The sequence below is a fragment of the Calonectris borealis genome, chromosome 3 (assembly GCF_964195595.1).
Source record: "Calonectris borealis chromosome 3, bCalBor7.hap1.2, whole genome shotgun sequence".
Taxonomy (NCBI): Eukaryota; Metazoa; Chordata; class Aves; order Procellariiformes; family Procellariidae; genus Calonectris; species Calonectris borealis.
Window position 1 is genome coordinate 41,141,376 of NC_134314.1, and position 23,673 is coordinate 41,165,048.

The window sequence follows — 23,673 nt, forward strand, 5'->3', positions numbered from 1 at the left end:
TTTTATCCAGAGAAAATACCCAGTTGCTGTCTCATTGAATACTTTTTGTTATGTTGATCTCCATGTATTTTTATCGTCATTTGCTTTGAATCTTTTATGTTAAAGTTATTACTTTTAACCAACCCACTGGTATTTTAAGAATACATAAACACATTTATTTAAAAGAAAACTGGTAAGTGAAAATCCCTTTTATCCCACTTACTCTTTTCTTTTTCATTTGGAGAAGCTACTGTATTATTCTAAAATACTGGGGAATGCAATTGTAATTATCTCAGTTTTGGCACAGCAGAAACATGTCGGTATGTAAGAGCTTACTACTGGCAATGAGCCATACGTGTATGAGATTCCTGGGTGTTTACTACCAACAAAATAGTTCAGAAAAAAAGGAGAGGTTACTTTTCAAAATGGCTTTATTCATGTGAAAGGGGAGACAACGTTCAGCTGATGCCCATTTGGGCTGGAGTTTTTCTTTATTGGGATCTGGTTCTTCTGTTCTGCTGGCGCGCTGGTGAGGGTGCTCATGATGGCAAGAGCAGGCAGCACAGAGCCAGCCTGGTGGCGAGGTAACACAGCGCAACGCTCGCCATCGACAGGCTTTCAGGCTATTCCAAGGGTAGCTCATGGTAGCAGCTGACATCCTTCGCATTTACAGCTGGGTTTGGGGCTTTTTCCTTTGTAGATGCTGCCGTTCGGGGAGCACAGGACAGGTGCACAGGCAGCAGCAGAGATGCAGGCTGCAATGTGTTTGACTTGAATTCCTTAAGCTTTACTCAGCAACTGGCACGCACCGCTGCCGTCCGTAGAGTCACCGGGCGGTTTTATGACTCCCTGTTGCGGCACAGGGTAACGTACCGCTCCGTTTTCAAATCCCGAAAGCCTCCGAAGCGAGGCATTTCACACGGCCTCTGCTCGCACCGCGCCGCGCCGCCTGTGCTGGCCGGGGCCGTTCTGGGCGGGCAGCGGGGGTGACGGTCCCCCCGTGGCGCGGGGGCCGTTCCCACTCGCCGCAGAGCTCCCAGGTGCGACTCGGCCCGCGTCTCTCCAAGTACTCTCCCTTGCGCACCTGCAGCAGAGAGACAAATCAGCCGATAAGGGTTACGACGTAAGCAGAAGCGTATGTATTCCGTAAGCACGCGTCAGAAGAAAGTACTGCTCGTGTCGCGACAGCAAAGCTGCCGCCTCATCCCAGTGCTGCCTAACCCCCCGCCCGCCCCTCCGCGCCCAGCCCCTGCTCGGGGCTTCTCCCGCGCGGCCGCCCGGACCCCTCGCGGGCAGGAGGTGACCCAGCCGCTCCGACTGACGGGCAGGGCAGGCCGGCACCGCGCGGGTCGCCAGGCAGCAGCCCGGCTCCGGGCCCCGCCGCGACCCTCCGCCTCCCGCGGGGGGAGAGGGAATAGCTCGGCGAGACGGACCTCCGACTCTATGGTGAAACGAGGGAGGCGGGGCGCTCTAGGCGACCGCGCCGCACTCTATGGTGTAATGGGAGGAGCGGCGGGGCACGGCGGACGGCTCCGGCCCGGCGGTCTTGGCGCCTTCTGCGGGCACGATGTCGCCTCCGAAAGGTGAGGGCGGCGGCGCGGCGCGGATTAGTTGGAGGGGTGCCGTGGCTCTCGGAGGGAGGTACGGCCGGAGAAGGGGGCCAATCGCACCTCCCCCGAGGCGAAGCGCGACCCGGCAGCTCCCCCCTGCCTCCCCCGCCCCCCAGGGAGTGGAACCGTCCTCCCCGCCGGGGGCTGCGGCGCCGGGCGCCACCACCGCGGGCGCAGGGGGAAGGGGCTGTGAGGGGCCGCGCCGGGGAGGGGCTCTCCCCCCCCGCCTCGCCTTCCCGCCGCCTGTGACCGGCCTGGCCCGCGGCCGGCGGCGGGACCGCCGCCTCTACAGCGTGTGGGAGGTGCCGCCCGGCAGGACAGCGGGCGGCCGCTGCCGCCCCTCGGGGCGGTGGGTGCTCCCGGTCCGGGGCTCGCTGGGCCACCGGTGCCGCCTCCGCCTTTAGGACCACCCGCAGCCGTCTCCGGGGCGATGGCGGCTCTGTCGCCGGTTCCCGCTCTGGCAGCGTTTGAACGCGGCGCAACGCTTGTGGGGCAGAGCCTGAGGCCGGGAGGCCCAGGTCGTCAGTGCGCACGGGCACCCCCCTGCTCCTCGGCACCCACTCACCCTGCGGGTGCCGCGGGTGTCCCTAAAAACACCGCCGGAGCCTGGGTTTCTGTTGGAGCGTGGGCAACGATGGCAGAGCCCCGGCCGTCCCGAAGCCAGAGCCCTCGGGCGAGCCAGGTGGGCTTAAACCCTTCAGGAAGGCAACGCCTGTCCCTCCGCCAGCTTCCCCCGTAGAGGGCCTTGCGCGGGGCTCCTCAGCTCTTCGCAGCGGGCTTGGTGGGGAGGAGAAGGGCCGGGAGCGGGAGGGTCTCCCGCAGCCTGCGTAAGGCTGGGTCCGAGGTGCCCGCCGCCCCAGCTGCCTCCGGCAGGCTGCCCCGCTGTACCTCAGGTGCCAGGCTTGGCCTTGGGCTGCCGGTTAAAAGAGCCCTGGCGGAGTGGTTGGATGAGCTGTGGAGGTGTGTGGGAGGCCTGCATTTATATCCTCAGGCTTTTGGCCTGTCTGGTCCCTTTTGCTGGAAATGGTTTCATTCAAGTGGGATTTAATGAAGCCAGTGAGAGAAACTCTGGGAAAAAACCAACAGTTTCTTTCAGGTCTTTTTTGGTTTTTTTTTTTTAAGCTGATATAAGTTCAGACTTACCAGCAGAAGATATGCTTTCCTTCTGCCCCCAGTGCTGCACTGGTACTGATGCAGACGTGTGAGCCAGGCTGGAGAAACATTCAGGATGAAAACTGACTACAGATAGCTTTTTACATAACGCTAGAACTATCTAGTACAGTTACTAGATTCATTATGTCCTGCTGCATTTGGTTTACCCAAGTTTGCAAACCATTTCCAAATTGGGGCATTTATTTATTTTTTAAAGAGTAGTTAATATAGGCAAGGATTAAATTTAGTTTTAGTTCAGTAGTGCATAGGCTTAAAATCCTAATGTGTAAAAACACATTGTTAATATCACTTCTGTCAGCGCTAAAATATCATTAGAAAATACATTTTTGTAAAACTGGACTGGGTTAATTTTATTTCCTGGTTGTTATGCCCTTGGATTCCCACCGCCCCTCCCCGCAATCCAAACTTAATTTAAAAATGGTTTACAGCTTGTAAGTCTCTTCTAAGATTGTTAGTCCAAAAACTAATTTGCTCTACCTTTTAAAAGTGGTTACTGACGTGGGTAAGATTTTTATCTATAAGGAAGTAGCTAATTTAAATGATTGCAGCAGCAGGAGGTATTAACTGTACCTTGCAGAAATGTTATGCAATAGAAGACATCACTGGCTTGAAAGAAAAATGAACCAAAACATCAGTTGCACTGGATTCAGCAATTCATTCCCATATTAAATGAACAAAGTTATTACAAACCTGCCCGGAGCTGATCTGTTAGCTCGTTCCCTAATCAGCAGCGGAACATAAACTTATACCAATTGAAGTACAGTTCTTGAGGATGTTCAGACCATGACAGATAATGGCCCGAAAGATGCTGCTGAATGACCAACATCCACCTGTCAGATGCTGTACATAACAAAGAATAATTTACCAGTTTGAAGAATGGTTTTGTAGACACCACACATTTGCTGATGTCTCACGTTGTAGGTCAAGCCTTCATGCAGAGAAGTCCTGTTTAGAGTCGTGCGCTGTTCTCTTTAACTGGTATGGATGCAGTCTCAGCCATTCTCTAACATGGGAATGAACTGGCGCGGCCTGGCCACGTCCACCCGATGAAACTCTCAGGCCTTAGAGGAGGGCGGCTGTATGAAAAACTGCCTTTCGCCAGTAGAGCTGGAAGAGGCTGACTCCCAAATTATGCAGGATAGTAGTTGCAGGGCAAAACTGTTGCAAGAATTGCTACTGTTGTAGGACTATACCAGTGGCTAAGATAGAGGGGATAACACAGATGATACGTAGTCCTTGTACGGTTTAATTTACTTGAGTAGCCATAAACCTGTAGTGTTTTCTACAGTGTGTAATTTTTCAAGAAAGCCCTTTCTGTGAAGTCCCATCACCATTCTGAGCAAAACTCTCTTCTTTTACTAACTTAGGTGGAAAATAAGGCTGAAGGAAATGCTGCCTTATTTATTAAGATTTGCTAAATTGGTTCCCTTCTTTGCTGATACTGAACTTTTCCTCTCTCTTTGCTTTTACTAGTCTGCCAACGCTCTTTGTGTCAGACTTCAGTATACTACGTGGAGAGCATCAGCTGCCGTTTCAGAGTGAGCACTTACTGTCAGCTAAAGAGCAGGAAAGCACAGAAGGGTTTTTTGATTACTATTAGATAAATATTAGCCTATGATTAATTTTTCTAGAATGAAGGATGATTATGAGGGCAAGAGGACATCTTGTTTTCAAACACCTGAAGTTTCTATACAAGCTTCTTTGAGAAGAGACTTTAAAATTTAAGTTAAACTTTTTATAGGAAGTGTTTCACAACATTGTAATTATTGTATGCTGCCACAGTAGTCTTCGATACAGTCCTCCAGCTGGAGAACATCCTGCTTCAGTTCTTAAATTAAAATGAAGGGTATGCTGAGTTATCATCTTTGTTTTCTTTCAGAAAATGTCAGCTTACTGTTCAAGTTGTACTGCCTCACAGTGATGACCCTGGTTGCTGCAACATACACGGTCGCATTGCGGTACACAAGGACAGTGGAGACAGAACTCTACTTTTCAACAACGGCTGTGTGCATCACTGAAGTTATCAAGTTGTTCTTGAGTGTGGGCATCTTGGCTAAGTAAGTATGGGAATGCTAATCAGTATTTTGAAAACGAATCCTTGCTTCTAACCTCAGATTCTCAGATACCAAAGTACAGATACATTTGAGAATGTGGCTGGATAGTCATGCTGTGGAAGAGTCATTTTAGGGTGGGTTAGAGCTTGTGAGTTCTCCTCAACAGAAACTGCTTTGTAAACAGCACAGTATTCAGGTGTGTCCTTTCTGCATATTTTCTATTTTTGTATACTTTGGAATAGGTTCAAAATGTCAGCATGGATTATCTGCAGTGTTTTGGGTCTTTAAAATACTAGTGTAGATGAAAGCTGGACGGTGAGCCATCATCTGCTGAGTTATATGAAATTGTAATGTTCCTACTCATAAATTTTCCCAAACAATGTTACAGACAGACATTTTGCTGTGTCTATTAACCTGGGGAATCAATGCTGAAAGACTGGTCAGAAAATATTAGTGTTTCTAATCCCAGGCTGCCGCTAAGAACTTTAGTCCACATGTGAGCATCTGAAGTAGGGAGGCCATTAGTCTGCTCTCTTTCCTCTCAGCTTCCCTGTGCTACATCCTTCTTTGGAAGAGTCTTTATCTTTTGGACTTTTCCAAAGCCCAGTTCTTGCTGTTGCGGTAGAATTCATTCTTTTAGGGTCTCTGCCTATCTCTTTGTGGCTTTTGGTACATCAGAAGGCTGGCTGTTTTGTGCTAGAGGATCATGAAGTCACATGGCGTACTTCAGATTTTTATCAGATCTTTTCTACTTAACGTCAAAATGGCATTTTACTTGCTTTAGAAATGAGACAATATTTGAATTTGGTAAGGCAGCTGTGGCAAACTGCCTTTTGTTTAACCTTTCATTAAATATAATGCGTTAGAAAAGGCAAGTGTGACCAATGGCGAACTTCTATTTTTCTTTTTATGCACCCTGGGCTTCTCACTCTGCCAGCACAAAATGTTGGCAGAAGTGTCTCTGCCGACGAGTGGTTGCGCTGTGGTTCTCACAGTGTTGTGGCCAGTGTTGTGGATCCTGATCCAGCCTGCTTTCTGGAGACTGCAGCAGCCCACGTTCCTCAATAGTGAGGGACCTGTGAGTGGCATTTGGTAGCCTCACCTGTGTGTATAATTTCTCAACTCTGTTCTTGTGGGACCCAGGCTGTTTATAGTATACCAGAGAGGCCTAGTTCAGCAGGGTAAGCAATCTGCCTTTTGTTAAGGGTCGGTAATATTGTGTTCATTAAATGTACGAATGGTCTTTTTGCTTGAAATAATTAAAAAGGCAATTACTTTTAACTCAGAAGTCTATTATGTTTTTGAAACAGCCCTGCACGGCCAAAAATCCATCATCCTCCCTTCGACAGTAGTCAGCAGAGGATGCTTAGAACAGAAGTATACGCAATAGGGCAAGCACGGGCTGAACTTTTCTTAGCTGGTGGCAGAAGGTTATGGATTTCCCAGCCTGGATGCTGTGTGCACACTGTGGCTGTAGCGCCTAACGATCCTGCCCTCTGTGAGATTGTCCAGTTTCTTTTTGAACTGTTAGTCCCTACTGTATCTGTGAAATTACTTCTGCAATATAATTACACGGTATATGAAAAAGTACTTTTTAATAACACTTTATCTAGCAGTTTCACTGAATTCTGTCGTCTTGTGTTGACAGACATCATGAATAATCTTTCCCCCTTCGTTTTTATTTTCATATCTCTACAGATCTGTATTATGTTTTCATCATTCATTTATTTTCTAAGCTGGGAGTCCTAGTCTAATTTTTCCTTGATCATCCTAGTACCCATCTCCACAGCATTTCCAGTATTGTTACATCCCTTTTGAAACAGGATCCAGAGCTGCACGCAGCATTCGATATGTGAACATACTGTGGCATTAGGCAGAGGGTGTCTTGGTCTCGGTTCCTTTCCTAAGGATTCGTAACGTTCTGCTCGTTTCTCTGATCACAGCTGAGCCTTGAGCTGGCGCTGTCAGAGAGCTACTCACATCTTTTTCCTATGATCCTTTCTCATTTATTGACAACTGAGCTTTATTTGCCAATTAAAATGGGATGAATCTGATTCATTGAGCTGTTTGAAGGTTATCATATCTATTCTGATCTGGTCAGCTAGTGGGGTTTTTTCCTCCATAGTTGAGAGGGAGAGGGGCACCAGCAGGCACTATTCATCAGGCCGCGCTCACCTCTTTTTGGTAGCATGTCTCGCTTGCTGGTGGGTCCGGATGCCTTCCTTTGCTGTCCAGGTAACTGAGCTGTTTCTCAGATGGCAAAAGATCTGGTGAATTCTGCTCGGTGTAGTGAGAGGCCCTTTCAGCAACTATTGAAAGTTTCCTTTTGGATATCACATGTAAACAAGTATAATCAGCAAAATTTGCCAATTTCCTAGTAATCTTCCATTTTAGATCACTTATGAATATGCTGAACAGCATAAATTCCAGCATAGTTTCCTTCGGTGTCTCCTTTACAGCTTCCTCCAGTTTTAAAGTCCTAACCAATTTGTCTCACCCAAGGCAAGGTGCCTTTGTAGTTTAATAACCAGTTAAAAGATAGAATACAATCTGTTTTTTCTATACAGCAGGATACATTTGGGTGGGTACCTTTTTCTTTCTGAAACAGCCAGCATTGATTACTGCAATATACAGGATACTGGAGTATGATTCTCGTGTTGTTCCGGCTGCAGAGTTTGTTTTCTTACGCGTTCTTACACTATGCCTTCACTGTGTTTACTTTTAAAGTTTCTCCTGGAAGGCACATTGAATGGATGCCTGCAAAAAGATTGTCTTTCAAAAGAGAAGTTTATGATAGTTTAAGCTGTGTTAATTGTTTACTCAACTGTACTCTCAACTTCTCATATTTATTTAAAGTCCAATTCACCATCTGGTAATTACGTTGTCTGCACTTTTAGATGGTACATAATTACTTAGCAATGGATGAAGAAAAGTAGAGCTGATTTGCAAACTCTAGTTTTAACTTTAGCTTTTCTAACAAATGCATGTTTCTGTTGCAGAACTGATTGTTATTAGTATCTCTCACCTATTTAGACTTGTGAAAAAACAGAATATGTTCTTTAAGTTGAATCTAGATCAACATCAAGAACGCTGAATTCAAGCTAGATCAGTTTTTATTTTCTTATTTGATTTTGCAGTGTACATCTTTGGGCACCTTATTTTGCATTATCAGCTCTACACAGAGGCTTGTTTTAAATTCTTTTTTGTGTAGATTTAAATCTGTCTCCACATGATCTTTGTACTGAATTCAACTTACAGTCAGAGATTCTTGATAAGTGCATGCTTCAGAAAGCACACCCACTGCAAAGATGAACTATTAGATAGTTCATCTTCTTGTTCTCAAAAACTAAAGTGAAAATGGACTTACTGGACATCTGTTATGCTTCATTGCTGAAATGCTATGCTAGTAGTCAAAGTAGACAGAAACTACTATTACTGCTGTGATTTGACTTTAAACGTGTGATCAGCTAATTCACCGAGCGTGGTCTGGAAGAGAAGCAGGTATAGTTTAAATATTGTTTTCTCGTTCGACAGCCCACCTTAGTGTGGACAAATAGAAGAAGCCATTACTCTGTGGTATGTATTCTCACAGAGTAGAACTGTATCTGTGCTAATTATATTTTATTTGCAGTTAGACATTTGAGATAGAAGCACTTAAGTCCAGCTGTACTTGGGTATTACCAGGAACTCGAGGTTTTCTTGTACATCTTATCTCCCAATGCTGGGCAATATAATAAATACATTGAGGAATAAGTAAGCCAACAATTTTGCCTGTAATGTCAATCACTCATAACGTTTTATGCAGTTTTGTATCTAGTGCCATTAACCATGGTGAGCTGTAGCATGAACTCTTCTCCTTCCTTGTATTGTAAACTTTGCTTTAAGTGCTACTTGTTTGTAGATTTTCATGTCAATGGCTGTCCCTTGTGGCCAGACACATCTTGCAAAGACACCTATGTGACGTGCTCGGTGTCACCAAGTCTGTCCCAACCAAAGTATCCCCTTAAGTTAGGAAAGAGCTTCGCAACCTTGCTTGTACAACAAGAGTGTGGGAAACCATACTCAGCTGTGGTAACTGTACTGCCCCGACTGTTTTTTTTTTTGTGTGCCCTCTGTTATGGGAAAATGACAAAAAGAATCCCTTGTAGCTGCCTGTATAAAGACTGCTCTCGCTACAAAAAAAAAAAAAAGGAGAAAAGGAGGTATATGTTTGGTGCCAGGCAGGGAGGAAGGCAAAGGAGGAGAGAAACTTGGACAGAAGGATCATGAGAGGATAGAGTCCATAAATCTTTGGAGAGGAAAAGTTTAAGAACCTGGAGCACAGAGTCAGGGGTTGATCAGGAATGGAAAATATGAAGGAACAAGGTGGTTAATGAAGGAGCCCGGGGCATAGAGAGGTTGCTAATTTTGGTAATTGCTAATAAGAGTTTGGGGCAGATAAATGACGTACATTTGTGAAAAAGAAAGAAGTTGGGATGTGGGTGAAATGTGGGGAATTGGGCTCCTGGAGCACTGAGGAGGATGTGAGCCATTTGTTCATATGCATGTGTAACGGAAGCAAAAGGAGTGTTAAATTCAAGAGCAATACAGGTTGCAAGTTGGGAGGCCTGTGGGAGGGGACAGGAGTGATTTTGGATGTTGGTATTTGTCAGTGGCCAAGCAAGAGAAGAATGGAAAGGGGAAACATGGGACTTGGGGAGAGCTGGGAAGGGAACTGGAGGACTTGAGTAGCAGCGGCAAGTAAACAAGAAATGTCAGATTGATGTGCAAATGATAAGGCAGAACTAGCAATGCAGAAGTCAGCTTTAATAAGCTGAGGAGCAAGCCGCAAAAGGGAACAGCAGCAAGAAGCAACAGGTTCTTCCCCTGTTGGCTGCTCTTTTGCACACTGTAATGACATGAAGGAGACGTGTGAAGATGCAAGGTGACAGGGAGCCGCCACGCCCTGCCAGACCTCTTCACAAGTGTGCTGGTGCTGGTGCAGTGTCTCCCGCAGCACAGGCAAGAAGAGGAACCCAGGACTGGCTGAGGAATGAGAGGTGTTTCCAGCTCAGTAATGTGCAAGGGTACAGTCTTTTTTGGCTGCACTGTGAGGCCCAGTTTAAAGGGGATCTGGAAAATCATGGGCATTTGACATCATACACAAATATTAATACCCCCCAAAAAAAGGGGGAGGACGAACAACAGCCTTCTGTCCCACTGCCTGTATACTTAGTGACTTATTCCACTGTTTACAGTGTTTAGGGTTGTTGTTTACTTTATCACACATTAATGCATCTAACCTCCTAATTCCAGAATGTTGTCTTCACCTTCAGGGGTTTCTACTTGTTGATAACCTCAGTGTTTTTCCCAGTTAATTTTTCTTTAATGAGTAGAAGGTACAACTGATTGTTGAGAACAAATTTTCAGCCTTCCCAAAGGATTTGTTGATTTGACTTCTGTTTTCAAATATCAGTTTAAGAGAGCCCTCAGTTATATTAATATTTTATTTTGCAGAGAAACTGGAAGCCTGGCAAGGTTAATAACATCTTTAAAAGAAAATGTATTCGGAAGTCCTACAGAATTGCTAAAATTAAGTGTTCCATCTTTGGTGTATGCTCTCCAAAACAATATGGCGTTTGTGGCTCTTAGCAACTTGGATGCGGCCGTCTACCAGGTAATACACGTTTTTGTCGGTAACTGATCTGTAAATACATTCCTCTCTACTGTTTCATGAGGCGTGCATGCTAGGTATCTGTCTGCCTAGCACACAGTACCCTCTTTAGCCTCAATGTTAAAAGCCAAATGATGCTTTGTTATATTCAGAGCATACACTCTGTTGCGGTGCTCTGGTTTTCTGAGCTAACCCACTCACTGCTAGAGGCACTTCAAATTCACTTTGTTGTAACTGGCGATGGTACAAAAACCCAAGGATCTGTAGGAAATCAATGAATATAAAATTTTGTTTGTATTCTGTAGTTGAATTCTCTATTTTATTTTCTTTTGGAGGAGTTTATAAAACTACATCCTCTATGCTATATTCTCATCTTCTTTAGGTGACATACCAGCTGAAGATCCCTTGTACAGCTTTATGTACAGTCCTAATGCTAAACCGTACCCTTAGTAAGTTGCAGTGGTTCTCTGTCTTCATGCTGTGTGGTGGTGTTACCCTTGTTCAGTGGAAGCCTGCTCAGGCCACGAAAGTACAGGTAAGAGTTTACATTTTGCCACTTCACAACGAAGAATAAACTGCCTTATGCTTTGTATTTCACTTCACAGCAGCTGGGATTAAGGTGAGGTCTCTTACATTCCACATAGCAGTACCCATTTCCTATTGCCAGCCACTTCATCTACAACACAAACACTAGTTTGACCATTCACTTTCACTTTTATTTATACCAGTTCAGGCAGGCTTGTGGTATTGCTCCAGTCTCACTTGTTGGAAAGGCAACTCTTTGCTACAATTAGTATAAATTACCACAGTCGTCATAATCATTCTAATGCAACATCACAGGAGTGTCTGAGTAATATATTTTTTCCAGCAGTTGGCCCTGGTATCATTGTAATTGTTGGAGCAGAGAACTTGGAATCGAAGCACTTGGCAGAGTTAGGAGTGAAACTCCAATGCCGTGTGGGTGTGGGTATGTCATTTAAACACACCCTTCAGAGCCGCTGACCTAATCCTGTTCTAGGGGAGGCCTTAGCTGCTGGTCAGCGGCATCAGTGGGAAAGGCAGGTCATGCGGCTGGGAAGACTGGCCACAGCCAAGTAGACGGTGCCTCTGCACTGCAAGGGTTGGTGAGAGTACACACGGAAGGTGAAACACCACACAGCTACACCGAGCTAATCTGAAGGACAGCTCTAGCTAAGCAAGTACATTTTATACTGTAATGAAATGCTAATAACTTTGCTGTACTTAACAAAGTAGCTCTGGAATTGATTATTGTAAATTACTGAAGTGTTGCACCCTTTTTCAAATAACGGTTGATGTTGCAGGTGGAGCAGAATCCATGGCTAGGGTTTGGAGCAATTGCTGTTGCTGTATTGTGCTCAGGATTTGCAGGTATAGTATTATTTCCATACAGAGGTCACATCAAAAGGACTGGAGAAAAAACATGATGTTTAAAACAGAACATTCTACATTAGTTAACTGTCTTCATTGATTAGAAGACAAAAAAGGACTTTATCCTCTCTGCTCATAATTACCTTCTCCTTGCAGTAATTATGACAGATTCATGACAAGATTACTCTAGTTGTCCAAGAAAATGACTAGGCGCACATACTATTGGTTTTACGTGATGCAACTTAGAAGGCTGGTTTGCAAGTGGAAGTGTCTTTCAAAGGCTTAGAATAATACTGTAGGGAACATCCATAATGACTCACTCAGCACAATTAATTAAAGTATATCAATTTTATAAAGTTGGCTTTACAGTGAATAGCTCCCTTATGGTGATCACATGAAATACTTGCATTTTTTTTATACGGGGAACTGAGCTCCTCACTCAGTTCTTGTGCTAGCTCAGCCCTGAAATACACATTGCCGTAGTCCTGTGGGTGGTAAATCTAACTAAGATGCAGAGGGAGCATGAGTAAGGCAGAGAGGAAGATGAGCAGCAGGAAGCCTAGATTAAGTGCATGAAGGATTTTTGGTTTGGTTTGGTTTTATTCTACAACCAGCGTTTCCCCTCAGAGTAGTTTTTCTCTGGCTTCTGCAGAAGGAGACCAGAACTTGAGAACAACTGAGCTGGTGCTGAGAAATAAGGAAGTGCAAATTACTGCTTAATTTGAAATTTGGCTCACAGGGGCATATTTCCCTGGCTGTAAACTGGATTCTTGCCCCTCCCTCTGTAAGAAAACGAGGTATTATCACCCACCTCTAGTACCATACAATCCTGCAAGAATAATCTTGTGCTGTGCATACATGCTTGTTACTCGTGGAGAACATTTTGGTTGGCATGGGAGGAAAGGAGGAGGGTGTCATTCTTGTTTGGTGTCTTTTTGGTGATATGGGCACTTTGAAGCAGAAATACTAAATAAGACTGTGTAGAGCTTGTTCAGCTCTTCCTGGAAGATTATAAATTTACTCATTTCAATAGATGTTCCCAAGCCATGAGACAAAATACAGCATTCACAGCGAAGCCTTCAGAGTCTCCTAAAGCTTTCCAGCTTTCTCTGGTAACGCGGGTAGACAGCTGTGCTTCTAAAGGTCTGCAAATTCAGACCATCGAAAGGGCTGATGTGGGCAGCTCTAGAGGATTTAGACACATACGACATTCTTCTCCTGCAAAAGGATTGCAGCTTGGGTGTTTCCTCACTGACAGCTGTAGCTTTGAGGCAGCTGGGAGGATGTAGTATTTAATCCATGGAGCTCCTTGTGCCCTTGGGGCTTTACATGTTGAAAACATAAATCCTGTTCAAACTCCTTTCCTCTTCTTCCTTCCCCCACCCACATGAAGAAGTTATTTTGGCATTAAACTTTCAGTTTCTGGGCTGACCACATTAAGTGTTTTATATTATTCCAGCAAAGTCAAAAAAGTTATGTGTGTTTGTCCCTCAGAGATGGAAAAGAAGTTTTTTCTTCAAACTGCTGATCCTGTGGTAATTTCCAAGTATCTGAGGGCCCAACAATGCCTATAAAAGCATTGGACAAATACATAATGGCAGATCCTTTGTAACGTGAAACAATACTGAAGAGTAGTTTCTCCTAAACAGCACCCATTCTTTCCTTCATCTTGCCTAGTGGAGTGATTTTTATGCATTTTCAGAAATCTGAAAGCATCATTTCATTGGTTTGCTTACTGTTTTCTTAGTTTATAAAATTTACAAGTACAGTTCATACTCGAGCCAAATTTCTGGTACATTCATTACATCTGGTTGTGCTCTGCGGGTCTTCTCAGCAGGCAGAAATCTCGAGATAGATTACTGTGGGTTCATTTAAGCACTGCAGTCATTAACAATACTAGTCTTTTGTTGATATTGTTTAAACTTTAAAAATGTATGTTCATATGAGAGAATATAATATTTCCTTGGGGTTTTTTATTATTTGAACCTCTGAAATATAAATCTGTTCTCTAATTTATTCACCATAAATATTCACTATACTGTATTAAAATATAAATTGCATTTTTCGTTAATAAAAGAGTAGCAAGACCTTCCTGGAAGCTAACTCAGGGATTTTAGGACGAGTGTGTGCCTAGGGCTTCTAACCCACAGGTCTTTTCTTTGTGCTGTCTTTGTCAGTTCCATATATGCTTTTCTCATATCATATGAAGGATCCTGGGTGACATTAATCAGCAATAAACTTTTAGTCAGTAGGACTCACACCAGAAGGTCATGGAAGTGCCTGAGAAGATCCGAGTCCTGCAAACTGCTGTCTATGTTTTGAAATGCAGAGGAAATTCCAGAAATTAGCAGAGTCCTGGTGTGGGAGCAATGGTTAAAAAGGCAGCTAGTGATGGCCTTGTCAAATGTCGGCCTTTTAGTATGACATACACCTCCCAAGTAGAATAATGAAAAAGTATTTGGGGAATTTCAGTAATGCAGAGCATAAAAATAATGCTCATCAGCATGGCATTGTGAGCAAGACCTTTAGATTAAAATTAATTCCATTTCCTCAAAAACCAATCTGTAGTTTCAATTAGCATTGGTTTTGATTTGCTCTTGTAATCCCCTGAAGCTGTGGTTTCAGAACGCCGCCACTCTGCCAAGTACTCTGCAAGCACAAGGCTTCTGAGGAATTTTTAGTCTCAGTACTGAGGTAATATAGTCCCACCCACTCCTTCTTTTTTTTTCTTTTTAATTATTTTGTACTGCTAAATATCTTGGTGGAGGAAAAATCGTTACTCCATCATACTGAAATACATGAATACTGGCCTGGGGATAAAATACCGGATGCCAAGGTGAAATGCCTTTTTTCTGGTGTAGAATTGTATAGAAGAAACGGTTGGAATCAGAAGCCTGGCAAACCAAACAGAAATGAGGAGTAGTTTCAATTGTTGATGAGGTTCATTGTTAAAACAACTGTAAAGAGAAATAGAATCTATTTTTGATGTCATATACCATTAAAATGATCCTGTGCTGGAAGACGCACGTTAGCAGGATGTGTTTTTGGGCCTTCTGCATTGGGAACTTCTAAGAAACAAGTCTGTAGGACAAGATGATTCCCGTGGTCTTGTCTGGCTTTAGAACACTATGAACTATGAATCATTAAGGATGAAACTTCATTCATCTTACTGAAACTTTTTTTTTTTTAGGAGTTTATTTTGAGAAGGTCTTAAAGAGTTCAGATACTTCCTTGTGGGTGAGGAATATTCAGATGTACTTATCTGGGATTGTGGTGACTTTATTTGGTGTGTACATGTCAGACGGAGCCCAAGTTCTTGAGAAAGGGTTTTTCTATGGCTATACATACTACGTCTGGTTTGTCATCTGTAAGTATCTTGTGGTTTTAGGATCTTGTTACATTGTTTTGCTTTTTTAACTATGATGTAACTGATTGCACCAAGCTACAAATTCAGCCTGACCCACTGTTGTTTACTGTGTTTTGAGGGATTTATTCAAAAGTATTGTTATCTTGGAAATGATTCACTTGTTCAATTTAAAGTTGTGCTGAAACAGCAGTCTAAATGTCTGAGTAGTGAGTAAATCATCTTTAAATGAGTCGTATCTGATCTACTAGATGCCGTAGACATCCCATTTTGTTGAATGTTGCATTAAATCACCCATTAGGATGACGTAGCCCAAAGGAGTACACCAGTGGAGTAAAATGCATCATTTCAAGAGTGACCTACTGCACCTTTGCTAATAGAAACATGTTATCTGCTTTCCAGTTCTTGCCAGCGTAGGTGGCCTCTACACTTCGGTCGTCGTTAAGTACACAGATAACATTATGAAAGGCTTTTCTGCAGCGGCAGCCATTGTTCTTTCTACTGTGGCATCAGTCATCCTCTTTGGCCTCCAGATAAGTAAGTGCCTTTTTGCCTTTAATTTGACTGTACGTGCATGCTTCCTTCCTGGCTAGCAGGCTGCTAGCAGGCTGTACGCAGTTCATACCACAGCCATCATTTGTGCCTCCTTTGAATTCTTCTGGTTTTAACTTAGTCTTCTCCAGGACTCCTGTGCACTAATGTATCGCCCCTGATGCGATGATCCCGCATGATGATCCCGTGCGTTCAAAGGCGTTCATGATTTGTTCTTTCAGAGGCATCCTACAACCTCAAATGGAAAGGTTCTTTCCGATTTAAACAGCTTACGAGTTTATACAGCTTTATTCATGAATCGCTTTCTGATGCAGTTCAGTGTGCGATACAGCTGTTTACCCGAGACTGCTGTTGATAAGTTATCATCGCTGCTTGTTTTTAGTACAGCCAGTGCCAAACTAATTCCTCAGCTATTTCTGCAAGGGCTTTGCCACATCCCTGTTAAGTTATGCCTGCTACTGCGTTAACTTTTACATTCCCTATTTGCTGTGGCCAACACCACACAAGAGCGAGTCAAACAGCTGCTGGGGTCGCAACTGATGGGGTGAATGTTTTTGAGTGGAAATAGCAGATTGCTTTGGGCTTTCCCGCAGCTACAAAGGATTTTCTCCCTGATTGAGTCTGTATCCAATACTGTATCCAGTAGCTCCTGCTCAGTCACTGGTTGGTTTTGGGTATTTTTTTACTTTCTTCCCATAATCCAAAAATGGTATGGTGTCATGGTGGAAAAACTAGCTTTCTGATGTGGTATTAGTGAGACAAAACTTAAGGAAAGTTTGCATGAGGAGAAAATCATCAATGTCTGGCTGAAAAAGAGCACCTTAAACCAAGCGATGAAAAACACAACTAGTTTTAAAAACTCACTTGGGCAGGACTCTTTCTTGACAGTTGACAGAAATCAAACCTGGACTGGTGATCTTTCTGTGAAAGCCTCTTAATAGTGTTTCTCAATCCTATCTAGGTGTGGAAAGGCAAACAAAGTGTGTTATCACAGGCTACTTTTATAACATCCACTGTGTCTTTATCGTTAAGTTTATTGTGACAGAAGCCTGTCGGATGGCATCTGGAACTGCAGGAGATGTTTCACACTTGCTTTTCTGACCATCACCACGTAGTTGCTGATATGAGACTAACTGAAGTGGTGTGGGGATTGTAAACACTCAAGAGTTCTCAGTGACAGAGGATGAATCTAGATTCTGTGATTTATTAACAGCTTGGTGTACCGTTTAGTTTTGAGTAACTTTAATACTGTCATTCAGATATCATCATAACTTATATAGCTTAGTCTTCTGAAGGTTTCTTCTTATACAGAAGTGTTTAAATAAACTATTTTGTCTCCTTTTAGCTATTACCTTCTCCCTGGGTGCTCTCCTGGTGTGTATTTCTATTTACCTCTACGGATTACCTCGACAAGACACCACAAAAATCCAGCCATCAGAGACCAAGAGCTCAAAAGAGAGACTTGCTACTGTGTGACGTTGTCCATAAAAATGGACTTTAAAGAAAACTGCATTTTTTTTTTACAATTAGCCTTAAGCTAGTCATGAAACAGTTTAAGTGGGATAGACTAAAAGCAGAAGTTAGTTCTGTGTTATGTGTGAAGTTTCCAGTGGCTGACGCTGAGGCTACATAACAGCCGAGGAGCTGGATGGGTGTTTTATTGAAAGTATTCTTCATTCACGTCGAACAATGAAGAGTCCCATTTGCAAGGAAAGCAGAATGAAGGAACTGAACACTCAATTGTATATAATGTATATAATGGAGGGAAATTGGTTCTTTGTGTATTTGATAAACTGTCTTGCCCTTTGAGGGCAGAAGTGCCCAAAAGCTTCATAAAAATCTATTAAAAAGAGCAATTACTGCCAGCATTTTCTCTTAAACTAGTTGGCAATTGCGGTTTGATTAATGACAGGAAAAGTTTCTCTTTTAGGTGGCACATATGAGATGACACAACTGCACCGGGAATAACCATGCTTCAAGTGTCACTTACCTAGAAGTGAAGTAGCACTTACTATTTGGTTTAAAAAGCCAGAATGAGACTGGTGTTTCTCTTAAGTTGCAGATTTTCTTTCACTTTTCAAATGTTTTTTATACCTGCTGTAGCTGGTAGAAGGATCTTCTATTCCATTCTACATGTTTTGGCAAACCCCAGTTGTATAGGGGAAGGTTTCTATGTGTTCTTGTATCTCTGGCTTAAGTATGAATGAGTCAACTCAAAGACTAGAAGATTTTTATCTGTACATTTCTTCTCTAAACCTTTTTATGCATACAGAGTGATGCTTGAAAAGAGTTCCTGTAATGCGTGTTAGGCTTTGATTTAATTTATGAGTGCCAACTGTATAATTTCAACCTCCTACCTTGTTTTCTGAGGCCTCACTCAGTTCAACCCTTCCAGAAACTGCAACTCTGCATTGACTTTGGTGCATTTAGGCAACTCGTTTACCTTCAAAGTGGAGTCAAAAATGTGACCAAGTTTATATCCTGGTTAGATTCCCTCAGACGTGGTTAACCAGCTGGGTTTTACTTGAACGCGGGCATGTTAAGCCATGTGTTCTGTGCATCTAGAACAGTGTGCCACCAAAGTGCTGCTCTGGCGAGTCAAAGCTTTGGTGGTGGTGGGTAGTGTCAGGCATTTCACCTGCACTACCTGACATAATGATGCTCTACCTCTCTTCAGCAGTGTGATGGCTCAGGGGTGCCAAGCAGCACTTCCCGCCTCTGACTGCGTGTAGGTGCTGAGGAAGCACTGCAGTCCCTGTTCCAGCAGCTGGGCAGCAAACCCTCTTCTCCCTGGTCATCGTGTCGGCGTGACAGCGGAATGCGTGAGGAAGAGGCTGTGACAGAGTTGGCAGTTGGTTTTGGCTAACGTTACCAAAGGGGGAGTGCAGTACAACATGCAGGATAAAAATTCTCCAGCATGGTCAGAGTAACTCCGTTTGTTTGTTACAGAGTACCTGTAGCTGTTGTACTGTTAGGCCTGAGTACACAATGGCAACCGCAGAAGGGGAGAACTTTGATTGCTGAGGGTAGCGCAGTTAACATCCTCTACCAAAAGGATGTTATATTTACATGGCAAATACAGAGCAGTTCTCTGTTAGGGGAAATACCAGGTAGACTAGCGTCTCAAGTACACTACTGCTACCAGTGCCTGGGAGAAAGCGATTGTGACAACCCTGGCCTCCCCCAGATGGCTGCGCCGTGCATGCTCTTCTGCAGCTGGGATGATGGAGTGTACAAACCTCCAAGAGCAGAGAGAGAGTTTCCAGACTGCATTAGCAGTAACACACAGGAGAGCATTTATATTATCTTGATAAAAATCCTTTTACTAAGAGATGTGACTTTACATTGCATACAGCCTCATTACATTTGAGTTACAGGTGTAATGCCAAGAAGTTTCATTCCGTTGGCTAGAACCGAGCGTGCAGCTTGAAAGAGACAGAGCCTTGCCTGGAAAACAAGAACAGCCGTCAGCTTACGGTATTGCTACAGAACAGGGCGTAGTTCTCAGGACAGCAGCTAGGAGCAGCCCGTCAGAGGTGAGAGCACTGTGCGCATCCTCTGTCCCCATGCAGGGCGCTGGAATTCGGACATACACATAATCTGAGTACTGAATAACACACCAATGCTGGCAGAATTCACACCAGCTGTTGACAGCCCATTGCAGTGTCAGAGGGACACTTTTGTCAACAAAAGGAGCTGGAAAGGGATGTCCAGCCCAGTCTAGTAGCCTCAGGGCAGAGCAAGCAGAGGAGATGCCTGCAGAAGAGCTAGCAATGAGTAAGAAGCGACAATCGTCTTTCATGCACCACAGGCTGTTACAGCCTGAGGATACTGCTGGAATCCCTCCTCTTGCTGTGCCTGGGTCAGAGGCTGTCAAGCAACTATGGGCTGCTTTGAAAATTTCACTCTTCTTTGTCAATGTCTTAGCTGTTACACAGCTGGCTGTTTGGGAAGGGCTCTATCAACCTTGCTCCAAAAAAATAGTTCTTGAAAGCTGTCACAGTGTAAGATATTTAGAAGTATTTTTTTTACAGGGTAAGGAACTGAAATTTTCCTTGTAGCTTGGACTGTCTTAGTCCATCTTCAAAGGCACAAATACCTACAGCATCTAAGCTCAAATTCAAAGTGCAGCTCCATCAATTCCACTGATTTTTTTTTTTCCTGACCATACAGCTCAACACTTAAATGTGATTTCTTACCAAAATCAGATAAGTAATTGCTTTTGAAATAGATGAAAGAGAAAGTAAGAAAGGCAGTGTAATTAGTATATAATTTACTGAACAGTTAAGGGGTCAAACATTGCCTGGGAGATCAGTAGAAAATAATTTGCATCTATTTGGAACTGCACATTAACAGTTATCAGCCTCCATGCTTTAGCTAGAAAGGCAATACAGACAACTTGGGATATGTAGGTGGCAAGAGGAAGGAGACTGATTCAGTTATCTCCTAATTCTCTGTCTTCCTACATAACCACTAAAGAAAACCATCAGAAATTAACCAGCAAGTTAATGCTCAAATGTTTACTTTCAAAAAGTTCAGAAGGAAAGGTGATGAGAAGGAAAGGGGTTTGACTGGGTCTGGAGAAGTTGTCCTTAGGGAGCATTCTTTTTTGGGAAGATCAGGCAGAGCAGCCCTTTCCAGAAGGCAGAGCCATGAACAGCAACCCCTGCCTTCTGAAAGCGGTGCCGCCCACGGGACAGCCTGCCTGTTAGCCTGCCGGTGCGTGTTCACCCAAGCGGTTAGACAGCTGGGCTGGCAAAGCCCTTAATGGCTCATCCCTCTGGGATGCCCTACACAGGCTCCAGCCACCTAACAACGCTGTGCCATACCTGGGCTAGTTCAGGGGCACTGCCTTTCACAGGAAGAGTTTTATGAGCCACAGCTGCAAGATGGCTGAAATGGAAAACACAGTGAGAATGGTGAGAATGAGCAGGTCTCTTGACAAGAGCAGTGCTATGGGCTACAGAACGCAGCAGAACTGGAAGAGCCACAACTGCAGCATGCCAGAGACTTATTTCCAACAGCCTCTTTCACCTGGCTGAGGGAGGGCATGGTTTTCTGTAGCCTGCATGTTGTCAGGGCATGCCATCAACAACTTAATGCTCGTAAGATAACCCCAAAACAATCTCTTCACTCCCCCCACCAAAAAAACTACAAACTGGTCTGGAAAGATGCTTGAGAGCCTGCCCCGTCATTCCCAAGGTGCATGATTCCTTATACAATTTTCCTTAACTTAAAGCCTTCCCCATACACAGGCTCTACAACTCTACTCCGGTGTTTCACTGCGCTGTTAAATCAGACAGGTCCCTATGGAGGTCACATACACAGTATGACTTACAGTAATAATATGCTTTGTCCATCTCAACACATAGGCTGAGATCAATGGTTAAAAGGGGTTTGGACAAAATTTCCTAGCTGAAATGTTGAGATTTGAGAGCATATTATCAGCTTAAATCTGCTCTTTAAGGTATGATTAGTCCAGCATGATTTGGGGTTCAGACACTGGGTTACAACCAAATAATTCTTTTTTCTTGAAAGCAATCAGTTTCTGAGGAGGCTCCTGGCTCCTTTGTTCCTCCATTTCTACTATTTATTACATTATTTGCTATCCTACTTTATACCTTTCCTGCTCCAAAGAAACTGTCCCACAAATTTACATCTTCCCACTATTTTTACTCTTCAAAGCAGTGCAGATGTGAGGGCTGCTGAGCCAGCTCAGGAAAACCTGTCCTTACTGGAGACGGACGCCAGTATCAACAATCACCTTACCTAAGTGTGAGGAGGTAGCTGACAATGTGCTTGGGTTGCAGATCCTGAGAAGATCTATATAGGACCTCATCATACCTATGAAGAAAAGGATTGTTTAGTGTTAAAGAGGTAGGAAGGTGTACTCAAGCAAATCTGAAGAGCCTTATGTCTGAGTCAGAACAAACACACAACTGCAGAATTAACAAAAATAATCTTCTGAACCAGACCTAAGCCACATAATTAGTACACGATTATTTCTTCCTCATTCACTTATTATTGAAGGAGATTGCTTCTGCTCCTCATTATGCAAACACTGTAGATGGCAGAGCTCAGAGAGGCAGGCTATAGCAAAGAGAACACAAGAGCTATATTTGCTCCTGGAACATTATGTCTGGTTTTACATTTCAACGCTAATTGTAAGTTCCTAGGAGCAAAAAACATGTATTGAATAACCAAGGCAGTCAAAATAGTCCCTTAGAGGATGTTGCCTTTAGTAAATGCAGCTTAGAATTTTAAGTAGCTAAAGGGCATCTTGTAACATTAGAAAAGACAAAAACAAAGTGGGTTTACATAATCTTGGAATAAAATTGACTTATGTAAGACAGTATTAAACTGAATAATACAGGCAAAAAGTCATGGAGAGCCATGTTTTTTCTTCATGTGTTCTGCTGTCTGCTTGTGCACATCCTCTTTTTCACAGCCTGCAAGAAGTTACCAAGACCTGTGGGGCTGAATAGATTTCAAATTCAAAGTGGGGAGTGGACTTCCCGGTCTTTGCTCAGCTCCCAGACCCACCCCTGCCAGCGTGCCCAAGCCCAACTTCCCTGGGATCTTCCTCCTTTAAAGGCAAGCTGCAGGAGAACTGGGGAGTGAGCTCTGATAGTGAGGGCTCAGTGGTCACGTAAGAGCTATAGCACCATGGAGGGAGTGCTCCCCATTCCCTCGGCGGGTAAGCTGCAGAAACATCTCTTACACGAGCATTCAGCAGCAGCTCCTCTCAGCCAGCATGCCCCAGGTGGCCACTGTTCAAACAGGGAAGGTCGCTGCCTTTGTACCACTGTGCAACAGATGTGAGAGAGACAGAATCGGGGGAACCTCTGCATTGTCTCGGGGACAGCTTAGATAGCAGCAGCTGTTGGCCCCTCAGAGACAGCAACATAGGTATAGAAAACTTACTATTAACTTAACAAGCACCATCAAACAGCCATTAATAAAGCTTCATGAAGCAACAAAGTTGTTATCAATCAAATCAAGGGGCCCTCTTTTGATACCAACTTTGTTGCTTCATGAAGCTGCCATTTCAGTATTGGCCTTGTTAGACAACTTGTTAGATTATTTTATCAGTTAAATAAGTCCACCTTTGCAGGGATATACATGCTACCTTCAGTCTACTATGCATTAGTCTGCAAAGTTAATGGTATTCAGAACTGGTCAGCTAAGTTTAAGGGCAAATGTTTGGTAGCTTTTCAAACAGGAAGTGGGCTTCTGAGAACTTAGGAGAGTTTATCATGGAAACTTTTCAAGAAGAATCTACTCATGGCAACCCACACAGAGGACTGTTACTCCTGAAATCATGGGATATTTAAACGTGAGTTTGTTAGCCAATGAGTGCCAGTGCTTGGTCTAATGGGTAACCTAAATACTGCTTTCTGCTGGAAGTAAAGGCCCCAGGAGATGTTTCATACAGATTCCATATGGTGCCTGGCCAGACTCAAAGGCCTTTTGCAATAAGCAGACCTTATAGAACAAGAAGCTCTATAAAAACAAGAGCCCTGCAGTGGAGCAACAACCTCTGTTTGAAAATGGACACATCTGGGATGCAGTGATCCCTGCAAATCAACCTGAAATACATTAACCCTGTCAGTTTTCACACATAAGACAGGCAGCTATATGCTAATCTGATAAAAACCAAGAAACGACCCATGAGTTTTCTGTGAAATACAATTACACTGGATAAATAAGACACTACTGGTCTTATTTAGAGGGCTGGCTGGTCCTTCTGTTGCTCAGGAGAGCGTGCAGCATGTGATAAACTGCAGGCAGACCTCTTGAGGCAATTACAGTTAACAGTAGGACTCTGCAACCTACAGTTGCAGGCTGAAAGGAGCACCTGGCATGACTTTTGGAAGTCCTAATTTTAAACAGATGCCC

General features: G+C 43.8%; 2 protein-coding genes across 8 annotated transcripts in view; one reads left to right on the plus strand and one right to left on the minus strand.

Moving 5' to 3' along the window:
* Positions 1-379: 379 nt before the first annotated feature.
* SLC35A1 (solute carrier family 35 member A1) lies at positions 380-17,626 on the plus strand. Of its 3 annotated transcripts, none has more exons than XM_075145454.1 (8): positions 381-1,562; positions 4,642-4,819; positions 10,313-10,472; positions 10,852-11,004; positions 11,792-11,858; positions 15,049-15,225; positions 15,625-15,759; positions 17,120-17,626. In XM_075145454.1, exons 1-8 carry the CDS (start codon positions 1,547-1,549, stop codon positions 17,248-17,250), a joined length of 1,017 nt encoding a protein of 338 aa, XP_075001555.1. In that variant the 5' UTR covers positions 381-1,546; the 3' UTR covers positions 17,251-17,626. The 3 variants fall into 3 exon arrangements, with proteins under 3 accessions (XP_075001557.1, XP_075001555.1, XP_075001556.1); XM_075145455.1 differs by lacking the exon at positions 381-1,562 and adding an exon at positions 2,131-2,271; XM_075145456.1 differs by lacking the exon at positions 15,049-15,225 and having other exon boundaries at positions 380-1,562.
* A 1,445-nt stretch (positions 17,627-19,071) lies between these two features.
* RARS2 (arginyl-tRNA synthetase 2, mitochondrial) overlaps positions 19,072-23,673 on the minus strand; it is a 41,468-nt gene continuing 36,866 nt past the window's right edge. For 3 of the 5 annotated variants that reach the window (XM_075145451.1, XM_075145448.1, XM_075145452.1), the window contains 3 exons: positions 21,544-21,618; positions 20,604-20,667; positions 19,073-19,221 (listed from right to left, as the gene is read on the minus strand). In XM_075145451.1, the coding sequence (XP_075001552.1) occupies positions 19,135-19,221; positions 20,604-20,667; positions 21,544-21,618 (226 nt within the window). In that variant the 3' untranslated portion in view covers positions 19,073-19,134. Of the gene's footprint in view, positions 19,222-20,603; positions 20,668-21,543; positions 21,619-23,673 lie in introns of all 5 variants that reach the window. The other 2 variants (XM_075145449.1, XM_075145450.1) reach the window with 2 other exon arrangements.